The 23,592-nt window shown below is 46.4% G+C and overlaps 3 protein-coding genes and 1 pseudogene across 4 annotated transcripts; 2 read left to right on the plus strand and 2 right to left on the minus strand.

The window, feature by feature from the left end:
* Positions 1–224: 224 nt before the first annotated feature.
* On the plus strand, positions 225–3,775 carry LOC123141190 (premnaspirodiene oxygenase). The gene is made up of 2 exons (XM_044560403.1): positions 225–680; positions 2,483–3,775. Exons 1-2 carry the CDS (start codon positions 225–227, stop codon positions 3,551–3,553), a joined length of 1,527 nt encoding a protein of 508 aa, XP_044416338.1. The 3' UTR covers positions 3,554–3,775.
* A 1,722-nt stretch (positions 3,776–5,497) lies between these two features.
* Positions 5,498–6,275, plus strand: LOC123143759 (uncharacterized). Its single transcript, XM_044562739.1, has 2 exons — positions 5,498–5,648; positions 5,728–6,275. The coding sequence occupies exons 1-2, from the start codon at positions 5,507–5,509 to the stop codon at positions 5,895–5,897; spliced, it is 312 nt and encodes a 103-aa protein (XP_044418674.1). The 5' UTR covers positions 5,498–5,506; the 3' UTR covers positions 5,898–6,275.
* LOC123143758 (DEAD-box ATP-dependent RNA helicase 10-like) lies at positions 6,105–11,563 on the minus strand (annotated as a pseudogene).
* A 7,483-nt stretch (positions 11,564–19,046) lies between these two features.
* On the minus strand, positions 19,047–23,246 carry LOC123143760 (zinc finger BED domain-containing protein RICESLEEPER 2). 2 transcript variants are annotated; one of them, XM_044562740.1, is made up of 2 exons: positions 23,116–23,246; positions 19,047–21,575 (listed from the first exon to the last, which is right to left on the minus strand). In XM_044562740.1, exon 2 carries the CDS (start codon positions 21,540–21,542, stop codon positions 19,293–19,295), a length of 2,250 nt encoding a protein of 749 aa, XP_044418675.1. In that variant the 5' UTR covers positions 21,543–21,575; positions 23,116–23,246; the 3' UTR covers positions 19,047–19,292. The 2 variants fall into 2 exon arrangements, with proteins under 2 accessions (XP_044418675.1, XP_044418676.1); XM_044562741.1 differs by lacking the exon at positions 23,116–23,246 and adding an exon at positions 22,772–23,049.
* Between the last annotated feature and the right edge of the window lie 346 nt (positions 23,247–23,592).

The following is a 23,592-nucleotide window of genomic DNA, read 5'->3' on the forward strand; positions in this document are numbered from 1 at the left end:
TGCCAATGCGAAACGAGATCACTTGAGATCAGAGACCGGTGAGCTAGCCACGGCAGAAGATACGCAATTCCACCTTGGTCGCAGATGCCATCGCGCGGTTATATATACGCGGCCGGATACACCCTGCTGCATGCCCAGAGCAGCTCGATCAAGTCCAAGTGTACCTAGGCTAGGCAACAAGCTAAACAGTTCCAGCCCTAGACGGAAGGCCAGAGTGACCGGCCATGGCCGATCTCCTGTACCAGTCCATCATACTCTCCGTCGTCGCAGTGGTGCTGCTCCAGGTCCTCAAGCTCCGCGTCCGGCCGAGGGCGAGGACGCCGCCGGGCCCGTGGAGGCTGCCGGTCATCGGCAGCATGCACCACCTCCTGAACGTGCTCCCGCACCGCGCCCTCAGGGACCTCGCGCGCGTGCACGGCCCGCTCATGATGCTCCAGCTCGGGCAGACCCCGCTCGTGGTGGTGTCGTCGAGGGAGATGGCCCGCGAGGTGCTCAGGACGCACGACGCCAGCTTCGCCACCCGCCCCAAGCTCCTCGTCGGCGAGGTCGTCCTCTACAGCTACGCCGACATCCTCTTCTCGCCCTCCGGCTCCTACTGGCGCAAGCTCCGGCAGCTCTGCGCCGCCGAGATACTCAGCCCGAGCCGCGTCCTTTCCTTCCGCCACATCAGGGAGCAAGAGGTACGTACGTCAGCCGATCTTCACCAAATAATCGCATACACATGCATGCACGCCACCACTAGCTACGAATTATTTCCTCCATTTTATAGCTTACGGGCCAGGCCTCTCTGTGACCTGATAACTAGTATCGCCTCCCCGCCCAGCTCTATCAGCGGGCCCCTTCTTTTGCAATACTCCCTCCGTTCCTAAATATAATTCTTTTTAAAGATTTTAATGTGGACCACATACAAAGCAATATGAATGAATCTACACTCTAAAATATGTCTATATAGATCTAATCTACACTCTAAAATACGTCTATATAGATCTGTACGTAGTCCGTACTGAAATCTCTAAAAACGCTTATATTTAGAAACGGGGGAGTAGAATATAAGTGCATCAGTTTTTATGAAAAATAAGCATTAATTTTTTATGAAAAATAAACATTTATAAGTTTGACCAAGATTATACAGAGTAAAATATCAATACCTAATAGAAAAGATGCAAATATTTTTTATGATGGATTAAAGTATACAAATTTGATATTGTATATATTGATATTTTTCCTAAAAACTTTATCAAACAAGTACAGGTTTGACTTCTGAAAATAAACGCATACACCTTATATTATGGAACTGAGGGGTAGTTTTGATCTTGCTTTTCTGCCAGTTTTGTACGCACCCTGACTACATATGTATGTTTTAGCTCCGAAAAAATTGCTTTGCATACCTAATACGGAATCCTTTGTGGAGCCTTTTACCATGCAACAACAAAAAGGCAAATTTAGAAGAGAAGGTTGACACCATCTAAACGGTTCTCTTTGGTGCAAATAATCTTAGGATTAAGTCAAGAGAATATTTTCACCAGCACATGCCTTTAAGGTTATTTTCACATGAGAAAACATTCAGATGAAGTCTCTTTGCAGGTGTTGTTTTCATCAAGTTTGAGTTGCTTTACAATGTGTGCCACATGGTTATTTGCAAGTGTTCTTAAGCCATATTGCATGGATTGTTTTTTGATAGCACATGTGTGAAAACTTATTAGTAGGTTGATAAATCTAATAAAATTAATTTGGTGTTGTAAACATTGGCACACTTTTCAGTAGACTTCATCAAATTTAATATGTTTGACTAAGGATAAAACTAGGACTTTAATTAATTTGGATTGGAATACAGAAAAGAGTACAAATCATGGTGCTAGATAGGAGATCAAAAAAGTAAACGCCTCAGCAGACAATCTCTCGAGCTACAAAATCTGGGTGCTACAAGTCAACAATAATGATTGCTCGAGTGCGACTACTAACTTAGTACTCCAACCGTTTCACAATGTAGTCCATATTTAAAAAATTTAAAGTCAAAGATGTCTTTGTTTAACTAAGTTTTTGGAATAAAGTATCAACATGTAAAATACTAAATAAGCAAAATATATAAGTATGTTTATGATTAATCTAATGATACTAATTTTGTATTGGGGGTGCTGATAATTTGTTTCTTAAACTTGATCAAACATACACATGTTGACTTTTTGAAAACAAAATATGCACTTACCTCATTTTGGAATGAAGTGGGTATTAACGACCAGGCCAAAGTAAAAGAAACGTGGAAAAAGATCTAGTGTGACGTACTCGTAGCAGACAAGTCTCGTTCAAACGTGTGGAAAAAATAAATTAAACAAACAATGCTGACTTTATGTGACAACTGACATCCATCACAGATAACTACTACTCTCTTCGTCTCATAATATAAGACGTTTTTACAAGCTAACATCCTATATTGTGAGACGGAGGAAGTAATATACTCTGCCTGCCTGTTGTCCATGTACAGGTGAGGAATCATGTACAAGACATCCATGCGGTCGGCCCATCGACGCCGGTGGACGTCACCGCGATTTTCTCCGGCCTAGCGATCAGCATCATCTCCCGCGCGTCCTTCGGGAACAAGCAGAGGAACGCACGAGAGTTCCTGTCGGCGGTCAAGACCGGGGTCACGCTGGCCAGCGGCTTCAAGATCCCCGACCTCTTCCCGGCATGGCGGTCCGTGCTCGCCCGGGCGACGGGCATGCGCCGCGCCTTGGAGGACGTCCACGCGACGATCGACTCGAGCCTGGACGAGGCCATAGACGAGAGGAAACGCGTCCGGCAGGGCAAGGCCAGGTCCGGCGGCGCGCCGGTCGCCGTCGAGGAGAACCTCGTCGACGTGCTCATCGGCCTGCAGGAGAAAGGCGGGCTGCATCGCCTAAGCACCAACAGCATCAAGGGCGTCATAGTCGACATGTTCGTGGCCGGAACCGGCACGATCTCGTCGTCGCTGGACTGGGGCATGGCGGAGCTGATGCGGAGCCCGAGGGTGATGGGCAAGCTGCAGCGCGAGCTCCGGGAGGCGTTCCGCGGCAGGGCGGCCATCGGCGAGCACGACATCGATGCAGCCAGCCTCCCCTACTTGAAGCTCGTCATCAAAGAGAACCTCCGGCTGCACCCGCCGGCGCCACTCCTGGTGCCCCGGGAGAGCATCCACGCGTGCGAGCTCGGCGGTTACGTGGTTCCGGCGGGCTCGCGCGTCGTCGTGAATGCGTGGGCCATCGGGAGGGATCCGAGGTACTGGGGGGACGACGCCGAGGAGTTCAAGCCCGAGCGGTTTGCGGACAGCTCCGTCGATTTCAACGGGAGCAGCTACGAGTTTCTGCCGTTCGGGGCTGGCCGGAGGATGTGCCCGGGCGTTTCGTACAGCCTCCCCTTCCTGCAGATGGCGCTCGTGCAGCTCTGCTACCACTTCAACTGGTCTCTGCCTGAGGGCGTCGCCGAGGTGGACATGACGGAGGCGGATGGCCTCGGCCTACGCCGGAGGTCGCCCTTGCGGCTCTGTGCCACACCGTTCGTCCCCGAGTCAGCGTGTTGATGTAGCACATAGGTAAAAAAAATCTAGTAGGTAAAAAGTTTCTTGATGGATTTACTATCCTCTATGTTCCTGATTTTACTGTGTACAAATAGCACATATTGTAAGCTCCGAATTTCAGCAGTCATAGTACAGGTTTCAGTAGTTGTAGTCCTTTTTACAGTGCACAGATACTACACTTACAGTCTTTATTAGGTTTAATATTCAGACCAACTACAATGTAATTTTTGCCTCTTTATTTTGTGTAATTTACTGTAGCTTAATGATGAATTTACAGTAGCCTCATGATGTATTTACTGTTTTCAAAATTTGCTATTACAGTATTGACTCTAGTGTTGCAAAGAGCAAGAAACTTTCAATCCGTAGGTAAGTATTGTCATTTCAGTTTGTTTACATGTTTTGCTTTGTGCTGATGGTGAATTTACGGTAGCCTGATGATGAATTTAGAGCACTATAGTTACTTGAATTTCTGGTTGCTGAATGCTTGTGTTTAGGTCTTCCTTCCACAAGAATCTTCTTCAGATCTTTGATGATTCCATGGGGAACTCGGGTGTTTCTTCCACAAGTGTTTTAAAGAACAACAAACCTTCAAACAACCAAAGATCTCGAGGAGACATTTACCTGGACTTATTCTGTGCTGATTTGCTTCAAATATTTGTTAAGAACGTGAGAGCGTTGGATCCTAGTGGGGCCACCGCTGCTCCACCATGACGATGAGGCACCGCTGCAGCGAGGTAATGAAGGAGGCACCCGTGCACCTTCACGATTGTCGGGGGCACCTCCTCCTTCATGAACTTGCAGCATGATACGCGACACGACAGTGACGCCGACGCATACTGGCTGTTCACGAACTTTTCTATTTGGAAAACTTCGCTAAATTGATAGATTTTCACTATTTTTAAAAAATGTTCCGAATTTAAAAACATTAACTTTAAAAACTGTTCATAGATTCCAAACAGTATGCATGAATTTAAACATGTCCACAAAATTTAAAATGTTAAAAATTTTAAAGTTCATGTACTCCAAACTAATATTGAATTTAAATACATTCATGAATTTTAGAAAATCTACACGAATTTTAATAAATATTCATGAATTAAAATGTGAAATGAGAAAATAAAAAACGAAAAAAGAGAAGAAAACAGAAAATAAATAATAAATAATAATAAATGTAAAAACATTTTTTTATTAAAACCGGTAGAGGAAACTCAGAAAAGGAAGAAAAACACAAAAAACAGGCAATACCTTCTAGAACCTTCTCAAAACCGAAAAAACCATCCGGCATATGACAACTATGTTTTTTTTTTGAGAAACGCATATTACATTTTGAGACAAGAAACGCATATTACAGCTATGTAGGTGTGTGTTACTCTCAACCAAGGACACACCCTTACAAGCCGGCCCATAGGCCACCACGGACCACAACGCACCAGGAGGCTCAAAATGTGATGTAGCTTAGTATTTGAATAGACATCCACATTTGCTTCACAATATAGCTGCATATCTGAGTTTTTGTAAAATAAAGGACCGCAGTATTTGTGGAACGTTCGCTAGGAAGGATGACATTTACTAATGTTTTCCCTGTCAGTTTTAGTTGTAGAGGGATGTCATTTTCTTCGGAAGAAGATGTCAGTTTTTAGCATAGAAGGCAAAAAGTTTTGAAAAAAAAAAAAAGCTGCCTATGTGTTGGATTTTTTTTAGGGTTTTATCATCCACTTACATTTTAATTTGGATGTTTACTTTGTATATATAGGTGTTTTCTTAAGTACAAATACCAGATATTTCGGCTTATTCACTGTCACTTTCCACACCCGTGGGCTGGAATTTTTGGTAGGGGATAGCTCATGCCCTGAGCAGCCGCCGAGCTTTCGTTGGCAGTGTACAGCGCATAGAGCTTGATATTTGTAGCATAAAAATCGGAAGATATTTGTTGCGACGGATTGAAAGGTGAAAGGGATGGGTGATGGGGCTGATGGCTACGGCATCTTCCGTCAAACTATTTCTTCGTGTCTACCTGCAGGCTCTCAACTCCCAACACCAATTCCTTCAGCTTCCATTCTTCATCACAGTAACAGGGAGAAGCTTCTGCGTCATCAGGGTAAGCTTGCTCTCTTCATTTCTTCGTTTTCTTCTCCCTGTTGGGAGTTCCAGGCGTTTTTTTAAGGCGATGCTTGCAGAAGGGAAGTGCCTCTCAGTTGTGTTGCTCTTGGATGCGATGGTGCCGTGGAAGATGGAGGCGCGCCTGGCCGAGACGGTGTGGGTGGTGCTCCTCGGCTGGGTCTCCTCCTGCCTCACCGTCGCCGGCGACGTCGCGCGGGCGCTCAGAAGCAGCGATCTCTCCGTCTAAAATTCACTTTCGACATCGCCGGCTGCGAAGAACCGACGACTCTGCCTGGCGCTCCGTTTGGCGCGGAGGGAAAGAAGATTGCAGGGTAACCAGTCCGTAGACAGAGTTCATCCATAGAAGGGCGAGTTTGATGTAAAAGTGAAATCTTCATGTAGCATAGATGTAAAATTTTGTGTCAAGTAGAGAAAGAGCTATTGCTCAGAGTGTCCTGACTTTCTAACACAGATAGCACTGAAGGAACTAATATGGCTGCTGCATCTGACGACTTTGATAAATAGCCTTTGCAAGGTGGAGTGGTATCTCATATATATACGGATTGTAACACTGTTCGAGGCAGGAGGTTCTTCCAAGATATGCTACCGCCGCCCTTTTGATTTCTTGAAAGACCTCGGTTTTCGGCGACCTCTTGGAGCTTCCTCTTCTTCTTCATACTCGTCCTCTGTTTTCCTCCTCCTCTTGTGACCACCGTCCTCCTTCAGTTTCTGTCATATAATAACAAGCAATGGTAACGGGTGTCGGTGCAGCTGTCATAGCACTTACGGAAGACAATTATGGACACTGCAAATGGATTCCTCTGTGGATTACATACCATCAGTGCAATCCTCTTTGAATCGGATATATGCTCACGAAGTATCAGGATCTCATCGGCATCTGCCGTCCGTACAGGAATTTCCTTTCCTGCGAAAATAGGTGATGACTTCAGAAAGAAATCTCCAGTTATGTGTGCAAGGGAGACAAGAAACAAGGGAAACTATTACCAAGGAGCGCCTCAATCATCTTAAACCACAGACTCTCGTACTGATTCACAAAAGATACAGCATATCCCGATTGGCCTGCACGCGCAGTCCTACCGACCCGATGTACATAATCCTGCATTTGGTGCAGTATAAGATTTAGATTCAATGACAATGCAAATGCATGATCTTCTCGACAATAAAGGCAATATCCGTTGGATAAGATAGAAAACCTTAGAATTCATTGGAATATCATAATTCATAACCACATCAACTCCTTGAATGTCAAGACCACGGCTCGCCACGTCCGTGCAAATAAGGATGTTGAATTCCTTTGCTTTGAACTTGTTTAAAGCGCCTAGTCTTTTGTCCTGATAAAGCAAAGAAAAAGTTTAATTATTTGTGGTGGGAAAACTAACATGTCCAAGATGGAGCTCACTTATATCTCCTCAAAAGGCTGCCTAATGTGTGAATGGTGAAATCAAATACTTTTGTTTGTCTAAAGAAAAGTTAAGAAAGAAAACCTGACTCATCTGGCCACTGATAGAGAGAGCTTTAAAACCAAGATTCCTTAAAGTGAGAGCAAGGAGTCTTGTTGACTCACATGTCCACACGAAGATCATGGTCATGCTCCCTGGCAACTCATTCAGAACATGAACAAGATAACAATCCTGAAACCGAAAATGACAAACGAACAATAAAGGGAAATCAGTACTCCAACCACTGATGGTGAATAGAGAAATATAATCTCAAAACAGAACATGTACTGTTCTTTCTGTTTTTCTTTCTTTTTCTCCTTTTTTCCCTTTCTCCTTGTAACTTACTCACAATTATTAATAGAAAATTAACATAGAACAATTGCTCTACGGTCAGGGCTTCAAAAAAAAAAAGAACATGTATGTAATTAAACTAATCTCCTGAAGTCAAGGGTATAAGCACCGGCATTCTTTATCAGGATTGTTTATTAAATGTTGGAGAATCTCGGTCCAAGGGTTTCAACACGGGCTTAATCAGTACTGCGATTTTTCTGTTAAAAGAAGTCCAAAGAGATAACGCAGGCCTGCAATTTATCACACAGGTCCTGGTATTGAGAAAAAGAAACGGAAATTTGCCTTCTTAAATACATTATTATATTAATAATTGCCAGAACTAACCTTGTAATCTGCAGGTACGAAATACCACTCTTCTTTAAGTGTGTCCACTGTAGAATATTTGGAGGATACTAAAACCTGTTCCCCAAAAAACCTCCTCTTCTATTAGTAAGAGTAAGAAGGCTCCGCAAAAGGTCCTCTTCTATGAACGTTTTGCTTCTTATTGAATGCCTAAACTACAAAGAAGAATTGTTACCTTGACAGGGTTTCTGAGACAAGCACGTTGCAGTTTGCTTACCTGCAAAGAAAACCCGTAAGCTATTTTGCATTCAGTCAAACAAAAACACATAGGTAAAGCCGTGAAGCACCAATTAGAAAGAAAAAACTGCCTGGGTATCCACCAACCTTTTTGGTCATTGTGGCTGAAAAAAGGTAAGTTATCCTTTCTTTAGGAATGACATTCAGAATCTCATCAAGTGATTCCTTGAACTCCAAATTAAGTAATTTATCAGCTTCATCAAGTACCTAGAAAACCAGAAGATTGAGCACACGTCAAAATAAAAGCATCCAGGATTAAACTAGTTGGTATAGTTGATCCAAATTGTGGAGGTATACGCTAGTTATGTACAGAAATAGTTGACAATGAAGGTTCCGAAGAGTTTAATCACCACATATATTATGATCAGTAACTACAGCACATTGCTTGCTTCTACTTGCAACGAAGAAACTATTACAACAACCAGTCAAGCATATGGAAAACACTACTGATTCATTTATGTATTGCTAGTTCATAACGCATACGTTGGGGTGGTTCAGTTTGGCAATACAGGCTTTAAGTAATTAAAAATGAAAAAAAATCTGATTATATTGGATGGTTAGATTAACACTTCAGGATAGCACTGCCTGGAAAATGTAAGTTTCCACTTTAACAGGTGAGGAAGAAGCCACCTTTCTATATTACACATTGCACATTACTCCGTTCTATAATGCAGGTTCTATCTGTAACAACTAGATATGATTTTTCAACTGTCAAAAGTGAAAATTCAACTGAACCAAATCATGTACCTGACATCCCACAATCAGAATGATCTAGGTATAAATGCAACAGCAGGATAATGTAAATTAAAAAAAGGGTAAAAATGCAAAGAATGTGTACCAAGTATTTCAGTTTAGTTAGGCTAAAACCTTTTGTATCTTTCAAATGGTCCAAAAGACGGCCAGGAGTTCCAACCTGCATTTTGGAGGAAATGATACATAAAACAAGCTAAGTTCTGATAAAGACAGTTTTCCAATGTCATGGAAGAGAACAAAAGCTCTTTTTGTCTGCGATGGAAAGTCTTGGCCTTATCTTGCACACCCAAGTCCCATGCCTGCTAGATATGGTATCACTTGTCATCAGTGAAATGACGCATCTTGGGTCTTATAAGGTAGCACTTGTCATCACAGTAGCTTTCAAAATTCAGTGAAATGACGCATCTTGGGTCTTATAAGGTAGCACTTGTCATCACAGTAGCTTTCAAAACTAAAAGTGCTTATAATACTCCCTCTATTCCAAAATATAGTGCATATAGATATGGTATCTGTTAAAAAATTTCTAAAAAATTGGTCAAACTTGATAAAGTTTGACTTGGGAGTTAGGACAAAATCTATATGCATTATATTTTCAAATGGAAGGAGTATATTAACTTCAGTTATATTATCGATCAATAAATCCCTGAAGTGTATTCACAAACAGAATTACTAGGTCTAGAGATGGTAACCTAAGTCAAAAGGCCCAATAAGCTGCCTAAGTGGAGAAGGTTCAGGTTGGCCAAAAGGGTCTTTCTAAAGTCCAAAGAGTTAATACATGCTAATACTGATGTCAGAGCTTTTATGCTCCAGGATTAAAAGGCGCTGTTGATGGTTGAGTGTGGATTTTGGCCCGAGCGAATCAACATGTATGTCCTACATATTCAACATCACTTGCAGTTTCAAAGCACAAAGCATCCTGAACCTATATATATTGTCTTAGGTTAGGATTGGGTAGAGAATACTCACCACAATATGTGGACGTTTTGCAATGGATAACACTTGCTGCATCCGGTCAACTCCTCCAACAAGCTGGAAAAGGGAAAATATCTCAACTGAAAATGATTCATGTAACTCAATATATAGTCTCATGCACGATGACGGATACTTGATTTGAGTAAGTCGTAGCATGGTCACCAAGAAACATCTTAATGCAATAGAAGACAGCAAATTTCATCAAATTATATTAAGCAGAAGTAACCAATATCAAAGAGAATAGTGAAGCAGTCTTGTCATAGTGGAGGAGAAAGGTCATCAACAAACATTGAAATTGTCGGTATGGGCTTGTATAGCAACAAGCTGATGCAATGAAATTATGATCTTTAAAACTATAGATAGTTAGATACAACCATGTTTCACTATGCTTTGGCTTCGCCACACTTTAGTACCCTCAAGCTAACCAAACCAAAGGGAGTAGCCAACAATTCACAACCAGCAATTACAACAGTTAGTTAGATGAGAAGTATGATCCGCGCAAGGACACGTAACATGTTCCAGTATGTGCATCCAAATTAGTTGTCGGAAAATAATTCATAACAGAACAAATAAAGAGCGAGTTGTATCAACACCACTTACCACTGAGCAAACCAAGCCGATCGCTGACCCCAACGCCTCGAACTGCTCCGCAATCTGAATCGCTAGCTCCCTGAACCACCACAGCAGCACGGTAAGCTCCCACACAGACACAACCTACTGAGAAGAAAATGTGTCACAAGAAGGAGAAAGGGAAATAAGAAGTTGACCTCGTGGGCAAGCAGGCGAAGAAGGGCTGGGGGTGCTCGATCAGCGCCTGGATAATCGGCAGCGCAAAGGCACCTGTCTTCCCCGACCCTGTCTGTCCCAGGACCAATCAGGTCCCTGCCTGCACCCAAAACCGAACTCGAATATATCAACGATCCGCGACCATCAAAATCGCACATATAAATGGCTGAAGATGATGCCGGTACCTTTGAGAGCGTGGGGGATGGCCCCCACCTGGATCTTCGTGGGCTGCTTCCACCCCATGGCGTCACACGCCTCCACCAGCTCGGGGCAGATGCCCAGCTCCACAAACGTCGACGCCTCGGCAGCCGGTTCTGGCTCCGGCTCCGACTGCTGCACCTCGCCACCCCCGGCGACCACCTTATCCACCGCCATGGCTACAAGCGTGGTTTTGCTCTGCGGGGCATGGCGCACGGTAGTTTTATGAAGTGGACATAACATGCAAGTGCTCTCGTATACATAAAACAAATGTGGACATGGCAAACCTAAACAAATGCTCGCATGATAGAAGTGCTGTCATACAAACACATAGCAAAATAAGTGGACATAACAAAATTGTTCATGTTTTATGAACATAACAAAATTGTTCATGTTTTATGTTTTCCCTGTCATATAGATAGCAGTTTTATGTTGTTGATATCATAAACATAGCGGTGTCCTAGTTCTTGTTGTCATTAGCATATGTTAGGCTAGGAACATCCACAGCCCAGAAGCACACACAGCCACAGCCGAATTGCACACACATCCACCTCCAGCACATGCTCAACTTGAGTTCTCTCAAAATAAAAAAGCACATGCTCACCTTGGGCAGGCAGAGAACGAGCTCCGGGGAGGTGGTCGGGGAGGAGCTCCGGGCTGGAGAGGTCGAGGGCGGCGTCGCGGAGGTGCGGGCCGGGGACGAGAGCGGTGTCCCGGAGTTCTGGTGCGCGCCGGCGGCGGAGATCGAGTTGCGGCGGCGGTCGGGTGGGGAATTTTGGAGGAGAAGGGCTGCCGCTCGCGGACGCACTGGTTATGCGAGGGGAGAAACAACTTGGCGCACACGGCGGCGGAGTCGGCGCGGCGGCATAAACCCCAGCGGAAGGGATTGCCTCGTGGACCGGCTTGGTCGGCCCAGTCACTTGGGCAGGCTGGCCCTCGTGGACCGGCTTGGTCGTAGCGTAAGCATGCATGATGGACCGGTTTCCGTTCATTTTTCCTTTTGTTTTTTATTTAGTTTTCTATATCTCCTTTTCAAAATTAAAAAATACATTAAAGATGTTAAATTAGTTAACTAAATTATTCATGCAATATAGGAAAATGTTCAGCAACCTCTAAAAAGTTTCATGGTGAGTGCGGCAAACATTCGATCTCCGCCCATTAGGTGCATCCCTCTGCAACAACATTCATATTGCCCTCAGCCCTTTGCAACACGACCTTTGTTGCACTCTGGTTTAAACTTTCTTTTGCCATTGCAACACGCCCTATGTTGAGACCACAACATGACTTGTTGCAAACTACATTTACCCACTTCATTGCAACACGGCCGCTGTTGTGGTCGTCACCCACGCAGCATCATTGCCCCACACACATGGCAATCCTTGAGCATTGTCATAGCCTCGAGGTTGCAACAACATCGATGTTGGAACCAATCCACCACAAGAGCGTCCTTGCTACAGGTCGATGGCGAGCGGTGCGGCATCGAATCATTGATGTTGCAGCAACCGACAAAAATGGTGGCACCGGCATCCTTGACATTGCAAGCAGAAGGATGTTGCTTTAGCAACATCGACGCAGTGTGGCGACGTCACCCCTCCCCAACTACAAAAACAACGGGCATCCGCCATAGAGGAGTGATCCTCTTCTTCATGCTTGAGGAGGGGAGGGGGTGCAGCAACATCGAGTGAGGGAGCATCTACGGAGATCTGGCAGTGACGCAAGCGAGGATCAAGAGAAGCATGGGGGATTGGGAGGGCGAGGGTGACTAGAATAGAGTCTGCCCTTTATGTGAGATCATAGGATCAACCCTAAAAAAATCATATTTAGACAATCCAAAAACTTCTGAAACTACTTAACAACATAACTATGATGTATGTCTACAACTCCAAAAAATCAGTTCAAAACTTGAATTAAAATTAGAGATAACAAAATGATTAATTTAACTATGAATAGTGTGATAGTGTCAGCTTTGATGAATAGTATTTGACACTATTCACATCCGATTCTATATTTTCGTTTCTATAAGTGTAGGTCGAATTAGTAGCTAAATTTTTTTGAGGTTGTACATCAAATATTGATGTGTGTCTGTAAAGACATTCAAATTTTTGGAACTTGTCTTATATTAAAAAAAAAAGACCTCATTAACTTCGAGGAGGTCATCGGTTGGCCCAGCAGCATAGTGCGAGCAGGGCTCCCAGCAGGAGAGCCTGACCCGTTTGGGAGAAATAGAAAATAAAGTTAGCCACATCTTTTCAAAGTCGACGGTGATTAATTTTGAAATTATCAAGCCGGTGATAGACAACTATTCAGGTTTCCCTCTAAATTCACACGCGACTAAAATACGCACACGGCGAAGTCTCTGCCCAGGCTATACCGGAGCGACCGGTGCTTGATCAAGCGGTGCCATTTGCCGGTGTGGTCGCCGCGCACCCCTCCACGCGGGTGAACAACGCGAACGTCTCTGCCTCGTCGGTCCAGCAGCAGCCGCAGAAATCCGTTTGTAGGCGCCGCGTCTCGTAGAGCTTGGCGACGCAGAACCGGCCGTTGTTGAGGTGCAGGATATACGACTTGACGTCGCGGGCCCCCTCCGGCACCGAGAAGCCCTCCCACACCTGGTCCGCTGCCGGCGGACGGTCATCATGGAGGGCGGCGGCCAGGTCGGAGGCGCAGACGTGGCTGTCGTCCGCGGCCGAGAGGCCGAACAAGAGGCCGCATTCCGGGGCGGGCACGTCGCGTCCCCGGAACGGCAGCGCCCAGTCGCCGGCCTTGCTCCACGCGCGGGTCGCCGTGTCCAGCCAGTACGTGCGCCATCGCCCTCGCGGTGGCAGTCCACCGCGTGGCAGGTGATCTGGCCGGAGCGGTCCCCGTCGTCGCCATAGCCGGGGGCGTGCACGTAGGGCGGCGGCGGGAGGGAGCGACGTGCCCAGTCCTAGAGCCTGTCGTCGTACATGAGGGCCTCGACGGATCTCCGGCCGGTGCAGTCCGCCCGGGGGAACGTCTCAAGCACGTAGGCACTGCCCTCGTCCTCGGACTGGAGGCCGTCGACTGCGACGGACACGACGGACCGGCGCCTGGGCGGCGTCAGGCCGGGCAGCGGGCGGACAGCGTTGGAGCCGTCAGCCGTCGTCCTAGTAGAGGCGCCCCGGCCCATGTGGTCGACGGCGGCGATCTTGTCCCTGCAGCGGCCGAGGAGCGTGAAGTCCATGCTCCCGGACGCCAGGTGGAAGCTCGTGGTGGGTTGAGGCAGGCACACGGCCTCCACCGGCGCTGGCGAGTCTTGGCAGTAGTGGAAGAGAGAAGAAGGGTCGATCGATGCGGTGCAGCGTGTACCAAGGGGATGGCGTGTGCAAGTAGTTGTCGACGACCAGATACAGGAACCGCCGGCCGAACCACGTAGCCATCGTCGTCCGGTCCGGCTGGATACAGATCCGATTTGCACGCCCTCGATCGTCTTCCTCTGCATGTCTAGTTTTTCCTCCTACCATGTCAAAGGAATTTTTTTTAATCTCGCTAGGGATTAAATTCCTAGCGCCCTCTTCTAGCATCTCCCATTGAAGATGCCCTAAGGGGGTGCTTTTTTTTAACTTGCAAGGAACTTGACTTTTTTAGTCCCAGGGTCTAAAGAAAAAAGACTCTCCAGTAGAGTCTCTTTCTTGTCCTTAAAAAATCTCTCCTGTTTAATTACATAGGGACAGAGTAACTAAATCGGCCTTGCTTTATAAAGACTCGAACCTTGATCACCGTCTAAAGCTAAGTCCATGATCACCTGCGCGGTGACCAACTTCCTTGTACTGGACTCGTGTATCAAGCTAGCCACCACCACCATTTGCTATAAAACCAGAGGTGCACCCACGGTTCAGATCATCGCTCGCCTCTCTCATACACCAAAAGTGCAGCACACAATGGCATTCCTCACCGCCAAGCGTTCGTCCGCCGTGCTCCTCCTGCTCGGCCTGACCGTGTCCCTGGCGGCGAGCCGCGGCGCCGCCCACGACATCGCCGCCATCCTCGCCGCACGCCCGGACCTCCGCGAGTTCAGCGGCCGGCTGGCGTCCACGGGCCTGGCGTACGACATCGACCAGCGCAATACCTCCCTCACGGTCCTCACCGTCGACAACGCCGGCATGGCCCTGCTCAAGGCGCACCAGGATGGCAGTAGTGGAAGAGAGGAGAAGGGTCGATGCGGTGCAGCGTGTACCAGGGGGAGGGCGTGTGCAAGTAGTTGTCGACGACCAGATAGAGGAACCGCCGGCCGAACCGCGTAGCCGTCGTCGTCCGCCGGCTAGATACAAATCCGATTTGCACGGCCTCGATCGTCTTCTTGTGCACGTGTAGTTTTTCCTCTTACGATGCCAAAGGGATTCTTCAACACAATAGCTGCGTACTTGAGATTTTTTTTATCTCTCTCTTAATCGAAACTATGAGGGTGTTTGTTTATAGGGATTTATTGGTTTAGGGACTTAAAAAAGTCCCTATAAATCCCATCTAAACCAAACAGGATGGACTTATAAAAACTTAAAGTGAGCATTTGGGACTTAATGAAATAAGACTCTTAAGAAGAGTCTTATAGAGACTTATAGTTGTAATATGGTCTTTTAGTCCATGTTAAGTCCTATGAACCAAATAGATAGGAATTTTTTAGGGACTTGGGACTTATAAGTTGGGACTAAAAAAAGTCCTAGACTTATGAACCAAACAGGGCCTAACCCACGTGAGATCGTAACTAAATCGGTACTTGATCACAGTCTAAAGCTAAGTAAACACGACACTAAGCTTGTACTGGACTCGTGTGTCAAGCCAGAGCTAGCCGCCGCCATTTGCTATAAAAGCAGGGGTACGGTGCACCCACGGTTCAGATCATCCCTCGCCTCTTTCACACCCCCAAAGTGTAGCACACCATGGCATTCCTCACCGCCAAGCGTTCGTCCGCCGCGCTCCTCCTGCTCGGCCTGTCCGTGTCCCTGGCGGCGTGCGGCGTCGCCGCCCACGACATCGCCGCCATCCTCGCCGCACGCCCGGACCTCCGCGAGTTCAGCGGTCGCCTGGCCTCCACGGGCCTGGCGTACGACATCGACCAGCGCAACGCCTCCCTCACGGTCCTCGCCGTCGACAACGCCGGCATGGCCCTGCTCAAGGCGCGCCGCCTGCCGCGCGCGACGGTCCGGCGCCACCTCTCGCTCCACGTCCTCCTCGACTACTACGACCAGGCCAGGCTGCAGAGCCTCCCGCGCGGCAGCTCCGAGGTCGTGTCCACCCTGCTCCCGGCATCCTCCCGCCCCGGGGCCGGGGCCAGCGGCAAGGTGAGGATCGTCGCGCCCGGGCCCGGGCTCGGCGCCGGCGAACCGGTGGCGTTCCTGCCCATGGGCCTCGGCCCCGGCTACTGGCGCGTCGCCCTCTTCGTCAGGTCCGTCTACGAAGCTCCCGCCGACATATCGGTGCTGCAGGTCTCCGCCGTGATGTCGGGCGGAGGCCGGCAAGAAGCTACTGATTGAAGGCGCGGCTCTAGGCCGGCGCCGGCTACCCCAGGCTGAATTTCGCGGTTCTGCTGGCAATCAAAATAATGGTACTGCCTGCTTGTGTGTAGGTCGATTGATTGCGACCATGTGTGATGTATTGGTGTTTCAGTTCCGGCCTCGATCTTGCCTATATGTCAGTGTTATTGGGAATTTGCAGAGTTACAGTATCATCAGCACTCCATCTCGTGATGTTTTTACGATCTCATCGACTGGAGTATCTGACAAACCAATCTATAGAGGTTAATCATTAAAAAAAAGAATCATGTGTCATAAAAATCGTATCATACAAAAAACTTTTTTCTGAATACGAATTCAACATGTAGTTTCTTGGCAAATAACCCGCATCGTATTCATTGGTAGATTAATAGCCAGACTTGAGGCTCAAAATACGTGAGCGCGGCATATAAACTGGGACGGAGGGAGTACAGTGCAACACGGTGTTTGGAGAGACTGAAGTTTCCTCGATGATGGTGTATCTTTCGCACATAACACGCCAGCATCATTGCGCTCGAGTGTCACACCGTGTTCACATCAGCTGCAATGAACATACATACACTTGTGCCGGTTCCACTGAAATCACGCTGTGCGGATTACCGTGCCGATTCCACGGAGCTTGCAATGTCCACGCTACCAATGGCCGAAACTACCATGCATGTGATCGGTCGGTCGAGTTTCATGCCCAGCTTGCCTTTCCTGACCGGGCATAGCGTGTGCAGTGAGACTGTACGCTAGAGTGGTAAGCCATGTTTGGAACGGGCCTCCTTTCCTTGGAGGTTTGCCTCTGCCATGGTCGCATGTGGTCGCCCTTGTTTCATTCCATCAGTTTTGCCTGGATCCAACTGCACATGCTAATTCTCATTTGTACTACTAGGTAGGTACACGTACTGGGCACTGGCCGGCCGTTGCACCGGGAAGAGAAGTTGCTGAAAGTAGTACTAGTAACGTTGAGAGGAAACGCTGGTGCCGGAAACTGAAACTGCCTAGCTAGAGACGAAAATGGCTAGACACGTAGTACCCGATCCCGATGCATGGCGTGGCGTGGAAAGGGTTTCACTACACTTTCCTTGCATTGCACTAGTGGCCGATGTAACGGACGGAGCTTGCATTGGGTCTCTACCTCGGTCCATCATATGCATGGTTTTCTTTTTCAATCTTGTGAAATCTCCAAGGCCTCTTTCCTTTGGTTTATCATTTTTTTAGAGAAAAGAGGATTGCCCGACTTTATAGATAAAGCCATACCGATCACGTAGAGACCCAGCATAGTTCGACACCAACCCATAGTCTCACAAAACACCCACACAGGGCACCATAAAAGACATCAGTTTTTAGACGGCACACTGGCCGGAATAAGATAAAGGGCCACGCAGCAAAAGAGAGGCAGCTACGACGAAGCGCCATCGGCTGAGGATGATAGCAAATTGGCAGACGCCCGCACTTCGTCAATCAACATCTCCAGGCCGTCACGATCCGCCGCTTTAGTCAATAATTACCATTGCTGCAAGAGTATAGACATTTTAAACAGAACATCAGCAGGTTTGTTAGGGAAAATACCCTCGATAGTAAACATGTTCCGAATAGTCCAAAGAGCCCAGCATAAGGCGCCCATTCCGGTCCAAAAAAGCCTCCTGGCCCGACCATTCAGGCCATCCGTCATAGATCGAACATCAGCAAAGGAGCCGGGGTTCCAAGAAGTCGAATATCAAGATCGGACACAACCCCAAATCAGCAGGGCTAAATCACACTTAAAAAAGATGTGGTTAGTGTCTTCGAGAGAAGAGCACAAAGCACAAAGAGCAGAGCCATGCCCATTCTTTTTTGAATCTGGTCAGCCGAGGGAAGCCGGCCGCTAAAGGCCTGCCAGAGGAAAATTTTGATTTTAGGAGGGACCCTAGCCAACCAAATGCGCTTGAACCTTGGGGTAGACGGGCCAGAGATAACGCGACTATACAGAGACTTGACCGAAAACTTCCCGGGTGAGGTATGGGGCCAGGAGACGGAGTCCGCCTCCTTCAAGAGCGCAGGAGACAAAGCAGCAAGACGATGCCAGTCACCCAACTCTTCAGGAGAAAGTGATGTCCGAAATCCCAGGTCCCACCCGTTGTGCGAGAGCTCAGAGATTGAAATCTCAGGGTTCGGGCAATAAGAGAACAAAACTAGAAAAGAGGACGCCGGGGGGCATGCGGAAATTGGTAGGCATCAATCTGCTATAAAACCAGGGGTGCACCCACCCACGGTTCAGACCATCGCTCGCCGCTTCCATACATACACCAAGGGCCCAGCATGCAGTACCAGTACACAATGGTATCCTCTTATAAATTTGATGACTGGAAATAAATTCAACCATATAAATCAGGTTATTTTGGAATTTCAGCACAACAGAGCAGATTACAAAGTGTTGACAGAAAACCCGAACAGATTACCAAAGTGAAATATGACCATTTCATACTGCAGCCTCCACTTCAACCCAACCAACTTGATATTTTGAGTATAAGACTATTTCATTATTCACCTAGGTAGCATATATCCCACTAACATAACTGAAGCCGAAAGATATGCATGTATATCCCACCAGCATAACTGAAGCAAAATATAAAAAAATTGCATTTCTCCTGAGATTTAGAATCTTTTACATGGTATCATGGATATGTATGTACTCAATCAAATTACAGAACCACAAGAAAATAATAAGCCTGTCATTGTAGAGAGGTAGAGCATCATATATAATTAAAACAATTGTATGGATATTTCCAGATAAGTATATGCATCTCGAGAGAAATGAAAACAGATAAATCCACAAAAAATAACCATGAAGAAATGAATGTTGTAAAGCACATGAAAACAACAAATTCTCATGCCGATAGAATAACTCCGCTAGTTAAGTTCTACTAGGGGACAGAATTGCTGAAACAGACCACCAGCCAATTCACAAACTCTCCCTGAAACAAGCCTACAGTTACGAGATCATATCACGAATGCATGCTTCAGCAGGACCTACTGCATTGCCGGAGTCGGTGTCTGCAAGGCAGGTGGTCAATGCGGAAGCCAGTCTTTGGCGCAAACAAGTGCCTCCACGATTTCAGGACGAAGCGAGCTTCTATAGTCGTCAAGCATGCGGCTTCCTGTTACTGCAGAAAATACAGAGCTAGCCGTGGTCACTGTGGACACCGGAATGGCCAAGACATCACGTGCCATCTTCGAGAGTGTCGGGAACCTGAGCGTGTTAAGCTTCCACCAGTTGAGAATGTCAAACTCTTGGGTACTACGTGGCGTCAGGGACTCTTCCAGGTACTGCTCCAGTTCAGATTTTGAGGGCTGGGTTGTAGCAATCTCAGAAAGATACATATCGAAGTCCAGAAGACCATCACCGGTGGAAGGTGGAGTTGTTTGAGTATTATTCCCGCTGGCAGATTGTTCAACATAGACTGGTGGCTGTGCTAAATACTCCTTATAAAGCTCATGCACTGAATCATTCACCGCCTTAACATACTTGGCTGCCTCGACGCCATAGATTTTCGAGTAACTGAACTCAACAAGCTTCATCTTAAAACGCGGATCCATCACAACAGCGACGGCTAACACGAGGTTGCAATCTTTCCAGTACTTGTCGAAACTCTCGTGCACATCTCTAGCAATGCTGCTGACAACTGGATCCTCATGTGCTGCGGCATTTGCCAGCTCTAGCTGAAGTTTCCAGGCTTCATGGAAAAAGATGTCTGAAGTTGGGTTTGCTACTGCCATGACGCTATGAGCCGAGTCATACAGCAGCTTCAAACAATTGCTGGCAGCCTCAACCTTTTTCCAGTCCTCGGCTGAAGGTGCTTCATTATAGTTATCATCACATGTTTCTAGTATAGTGAAAGCCTGCCTATAATCCAAGGCAGCCAAGAGCATCAGATAGGTGGTGTCCCACTGGGTTGTAACATCCAGACAAAGGGTCTTGGTACCAGGGATCTCCAGCTGCAGAGCAATCTCAGCAAACTTTTCGTCGTGACTATCAGAGGCTTTTATGAACTTTATGCTTTCACGGATACCGGAGATGACACCATGGACTGAAGCTATCACATCCTGTGCAGCTGCATTCAGGATATGTGCATAGCACCTTACAACAAATAGCTGGCCCTTAAGCATGACGCCGTTCTTATTGGAAAGATGATCTCTCAGGTTTGCACTGTAGATATCATGAGATGGGCAATCGTTATCCAATGTGATGGCGAGTAGCTTCTCCCTCATGCCCCAGTCAAAAAGGCTTCTGCTGATAGCTTCAGCAAGTGCATCCTGCGAATGAGGAGAAGCAACCATCGTGAAATTAAGCACTCTTCGATGCACTCTCCACTCCATGTCAATAAACTGCCCCGCAATTGACACATAGCCAAGAGTCTGACTAGTTATCCATAATCCTACGGTGAGGCTCATCCTTCCAGGCATAGTGCTTAATGCTTGCAGTAGGTTGTGTTTTTCTTTCAGATACACAGCATACACTTCTCCCTCCATTGCATCAACGTCTGACAACTTGAAACACGGTTGCAGACTACCAATAAGAGCGCTGAAGGCTGGCTGTTGAACAATATGAAGTGGGTAGTCATGCAAAATGATGAGCTTTGCCAGATACAAGCTGCTACGTTCTTGATCAAATGTAGCGTTTGCAGAGCCATTTCGCCTGTAACGCCTCTTAGAAGGGCGTTCTATGGTACCCTCACCATCATTGTCAGCCACTTCTGCTAAAGGCAATGCCAGTTCCCTCTCTTGGTTTTTGATAACAGGACATGAACCCTGTATAATGTGCCTTTTGAGATGACTAGTACCTGCAATTTTTGAGCCAGAACTATATGCAAAGGTTCCTTTGCATAAGTTGCAGCATGCAATTCGGCATCGCTTATCCCCAGGCACATGTTGAATGGTGAAGTGCTCCCAGACTGGTGACTTCTTTTTCCGGCGTCTTGATGAGGTTGGTGGGTTCACATCAGCACTGACCAATGCATTACCATGGGCCATCTCATCACCATTGACCATGTTGTTAACTTGAGCCATCACATTACTATGGATAATGTCATTAACTTGAACCATCTCATCACCGTGGATCATCATCTCACTACCGTGGACCATCTCATTACCACTGATCACCATCTCATCACCATGGACTATCTCACTCTCTTGAACCATATTGTCACCATGGAGCATCTCACTGCAATGAACCACTTCACTGCTACTGATCATGTTGTTCCTGACAATCATCTCCCCATCATGCAGCATTGCATTGTCATTGCTCTTTGGTTCACCCATGCTGAGAAAGACTACCTGATCGATCCCAAAAGCCTGACAATTTGGAATGATTGATCAAATAAAACCATGTCAGATCTAATCATCTAATGTAGTCAAATTAGATCACTTGGATCATATCATAAATAAGACTAAAATAATTCAATTTAGATTCAAAACATCACAGACAGACTAAGGGATCTTATACATAACTTATGTCAGACAGTTTCCAGTGCAACAAAAATTACTCTGGTTCAAACTGAATGTTTGAGATTCCAAGCAGAACAAAAAAAAATCTATAACAAGTTTGAATAGGATGATGACATTTTCAGTCATCACTATTTCTCCTAGCAAGGCTCTGTCATTTTCTAGAAAAGAACTGTGACAACCAGTATAATGCATATAGAGACAACACAAGTGTGAATATATCATTGAAAATCAAATGGAAAAGGGGATCTATTGAGAGCCAGGAAAACACTGGAAGCAGATCAATAAATTTGCTAAAGGAATCATAACAGGAAACAAGATTAAGGTGTAACTGGAGCAAGTAGACTACAACTCGAATGATAAATTTCCGGATTTGTAGAAGGCGGGGGTTCATTGGTGTTATGATCAATCAAACACTATTTAAAGGCGATAAGATAAGCATAATTTATATGTCTAAGTGTGTACAATGAAAGTAACCAATATAATTAATCTAATAAAATATGTTCGGCCCAATCATCAAGAACTACATTTATTTATTAAGGCTCACAAGCATTTCTTGAGGAATACTGAGGCAAAACCCACTTCTAAAAGTTCACAAGATACGCCCGATTTATATTCGCATTTTACACACACTAGAAATGGCTATAGAAATATTAAAATAATATTCAGTAATTAATCTGATTTCTTTCACAAAGAGTTTACGTTGCTAGCCTGGCTCGGTCAAAATACTCAAAGTGTGACTTATACATAAAAAGTACCTTGATTGAGCATATTAACCAGTGTCACTAGCTAGGTAGAAAATTGAGGACAAGAACACCAAGTTCTAATAAAGTCTCTCCCAAATGACCGATGCAAAAACATACTAGTTGGCATCTTTATTCCCTATTTAACCGACAGAGAAGTTTGTTAGCCACAACTCAGTTCTTGAATATTAGTACAGCATTTTAGTTTTCCTGGTTCCGTGTGAATTTGAACATCTACTTGAGTGAACTGGTAAGAAGGGATCAGTTGGTGAAACGTAAAACTTCAAATTCATGCGTATGTACATTGAGTTAAGCTTGGATAAACTTGTGCGGTTGAAACCCTGCACCGTATCAAGCATCTGTCCATAGATCAGAATCAGACCCCCCAACAAAACACCAGCCATCATGGCGTCTCTGAGATAACGAACTAGGAGTACAAATGTACACTCCCAAGTCCCTTAACCACGAACAAGAACAGCCCGGCCGCAGAATCGACGCCGGTGGCGAGGGGATTCTGGAACTGGCAGCACATTGGGCCAGGAGCGCACTGCCAAATCTTGTGCCCTCGACTGACAAACCCTAGACGAATCTGAGCTCCTGGCCGCGGCGCTAGAGAGAGGGGATTTGGAAAGGTTTGGAGAACTTACAGGAAGGAGGAGGAGGTGGTGGTGGCGGCGGCGTTCCGGACGGACCAGCGAGGGCTCGGCCCAAGAAGCGCCAAGGCCGAGCAAGACGCAGCAGATCTGGGCGACGCCACGGGTGGCGGAGGTGTTGCGGGAGACGCTTTAATGGGCTCACGGGTCGCAGCCCATCGCATCTAGGGTTCCAACTTCCAAGTTTTTTTTTAAGTTTCGGGCGCCACGACGCACCGGCCTGACCGTGGGCTCCTGGATTGGGTTGGGTGGAATCTCTTTCTCGGAAAAAAGAAACTGTTTTCGTACCTCTAAAAAAACTGTTTTCGTCTCAAAACGTATCTTCATAAATTATTTCTTTTTTTTCGGAAGAATTCTTGTATTACTCAATCAAATCACAGGTACAGTCACGCTTAACAGCGTCCAAAACGATCTCGGGTCCTGACCCAAGCCATACAGCAGTTCGGCCTTGAGTCCTCCCAAAGTTTGCCA

This window comes from Triticum aestivum, chromosome 6D, assembly GCF_018294505.1.
Source record: "Triticum aestivum cultivar Chinese Spring chromosome 6D, IWGSC CS RefSeq v2.1, whole genome shotgun sequence".
Lineage (NCBI taxonomy): Eukaryota > Viridiplantae > Streptophyta > Magnoliopsida > Poales > Poaceae > Triticum > Triticum aestivum.

Bases quoted from the DNA above. Each gene is read 5' to 3' on its own strand.
- LOC123143759 (XM_044562739.1), top strand. From the start codon at position 5,507: ATGGGTGATGGGGCTGATGGCTACGGCATCTTCCGTCAAACTATTTCT. The intron at 5,649-5,727 runs GTAAGCTTGCTC...CGATGCTTGCAG, and splicing joins GAAGCTTCTGCGTCATCAGG to AAGGGAAGTGCCTCTCAGTT.
- LOC123143760 (XM_044562740.1), bottom strand. From the start codon at position 21,542: ATGGGTGAACCAAAGAGCAATGACAATGCAATGCTGCATGATGGGGAG.
- LOC123141190 (XM_044560403.1), top strand. From the start codon at position 225: ATGGCCGATCTCCTGTACCAGTCCATCATACTCTCCGTCGTCGCAGTG. The intron at 681-2,482 runs GTACGTACGTCA...GTCCATGTACAG, and splicing joins GCCACATCAGGGAGCAAGAG to GTGAGGAATCATGTACAAGA.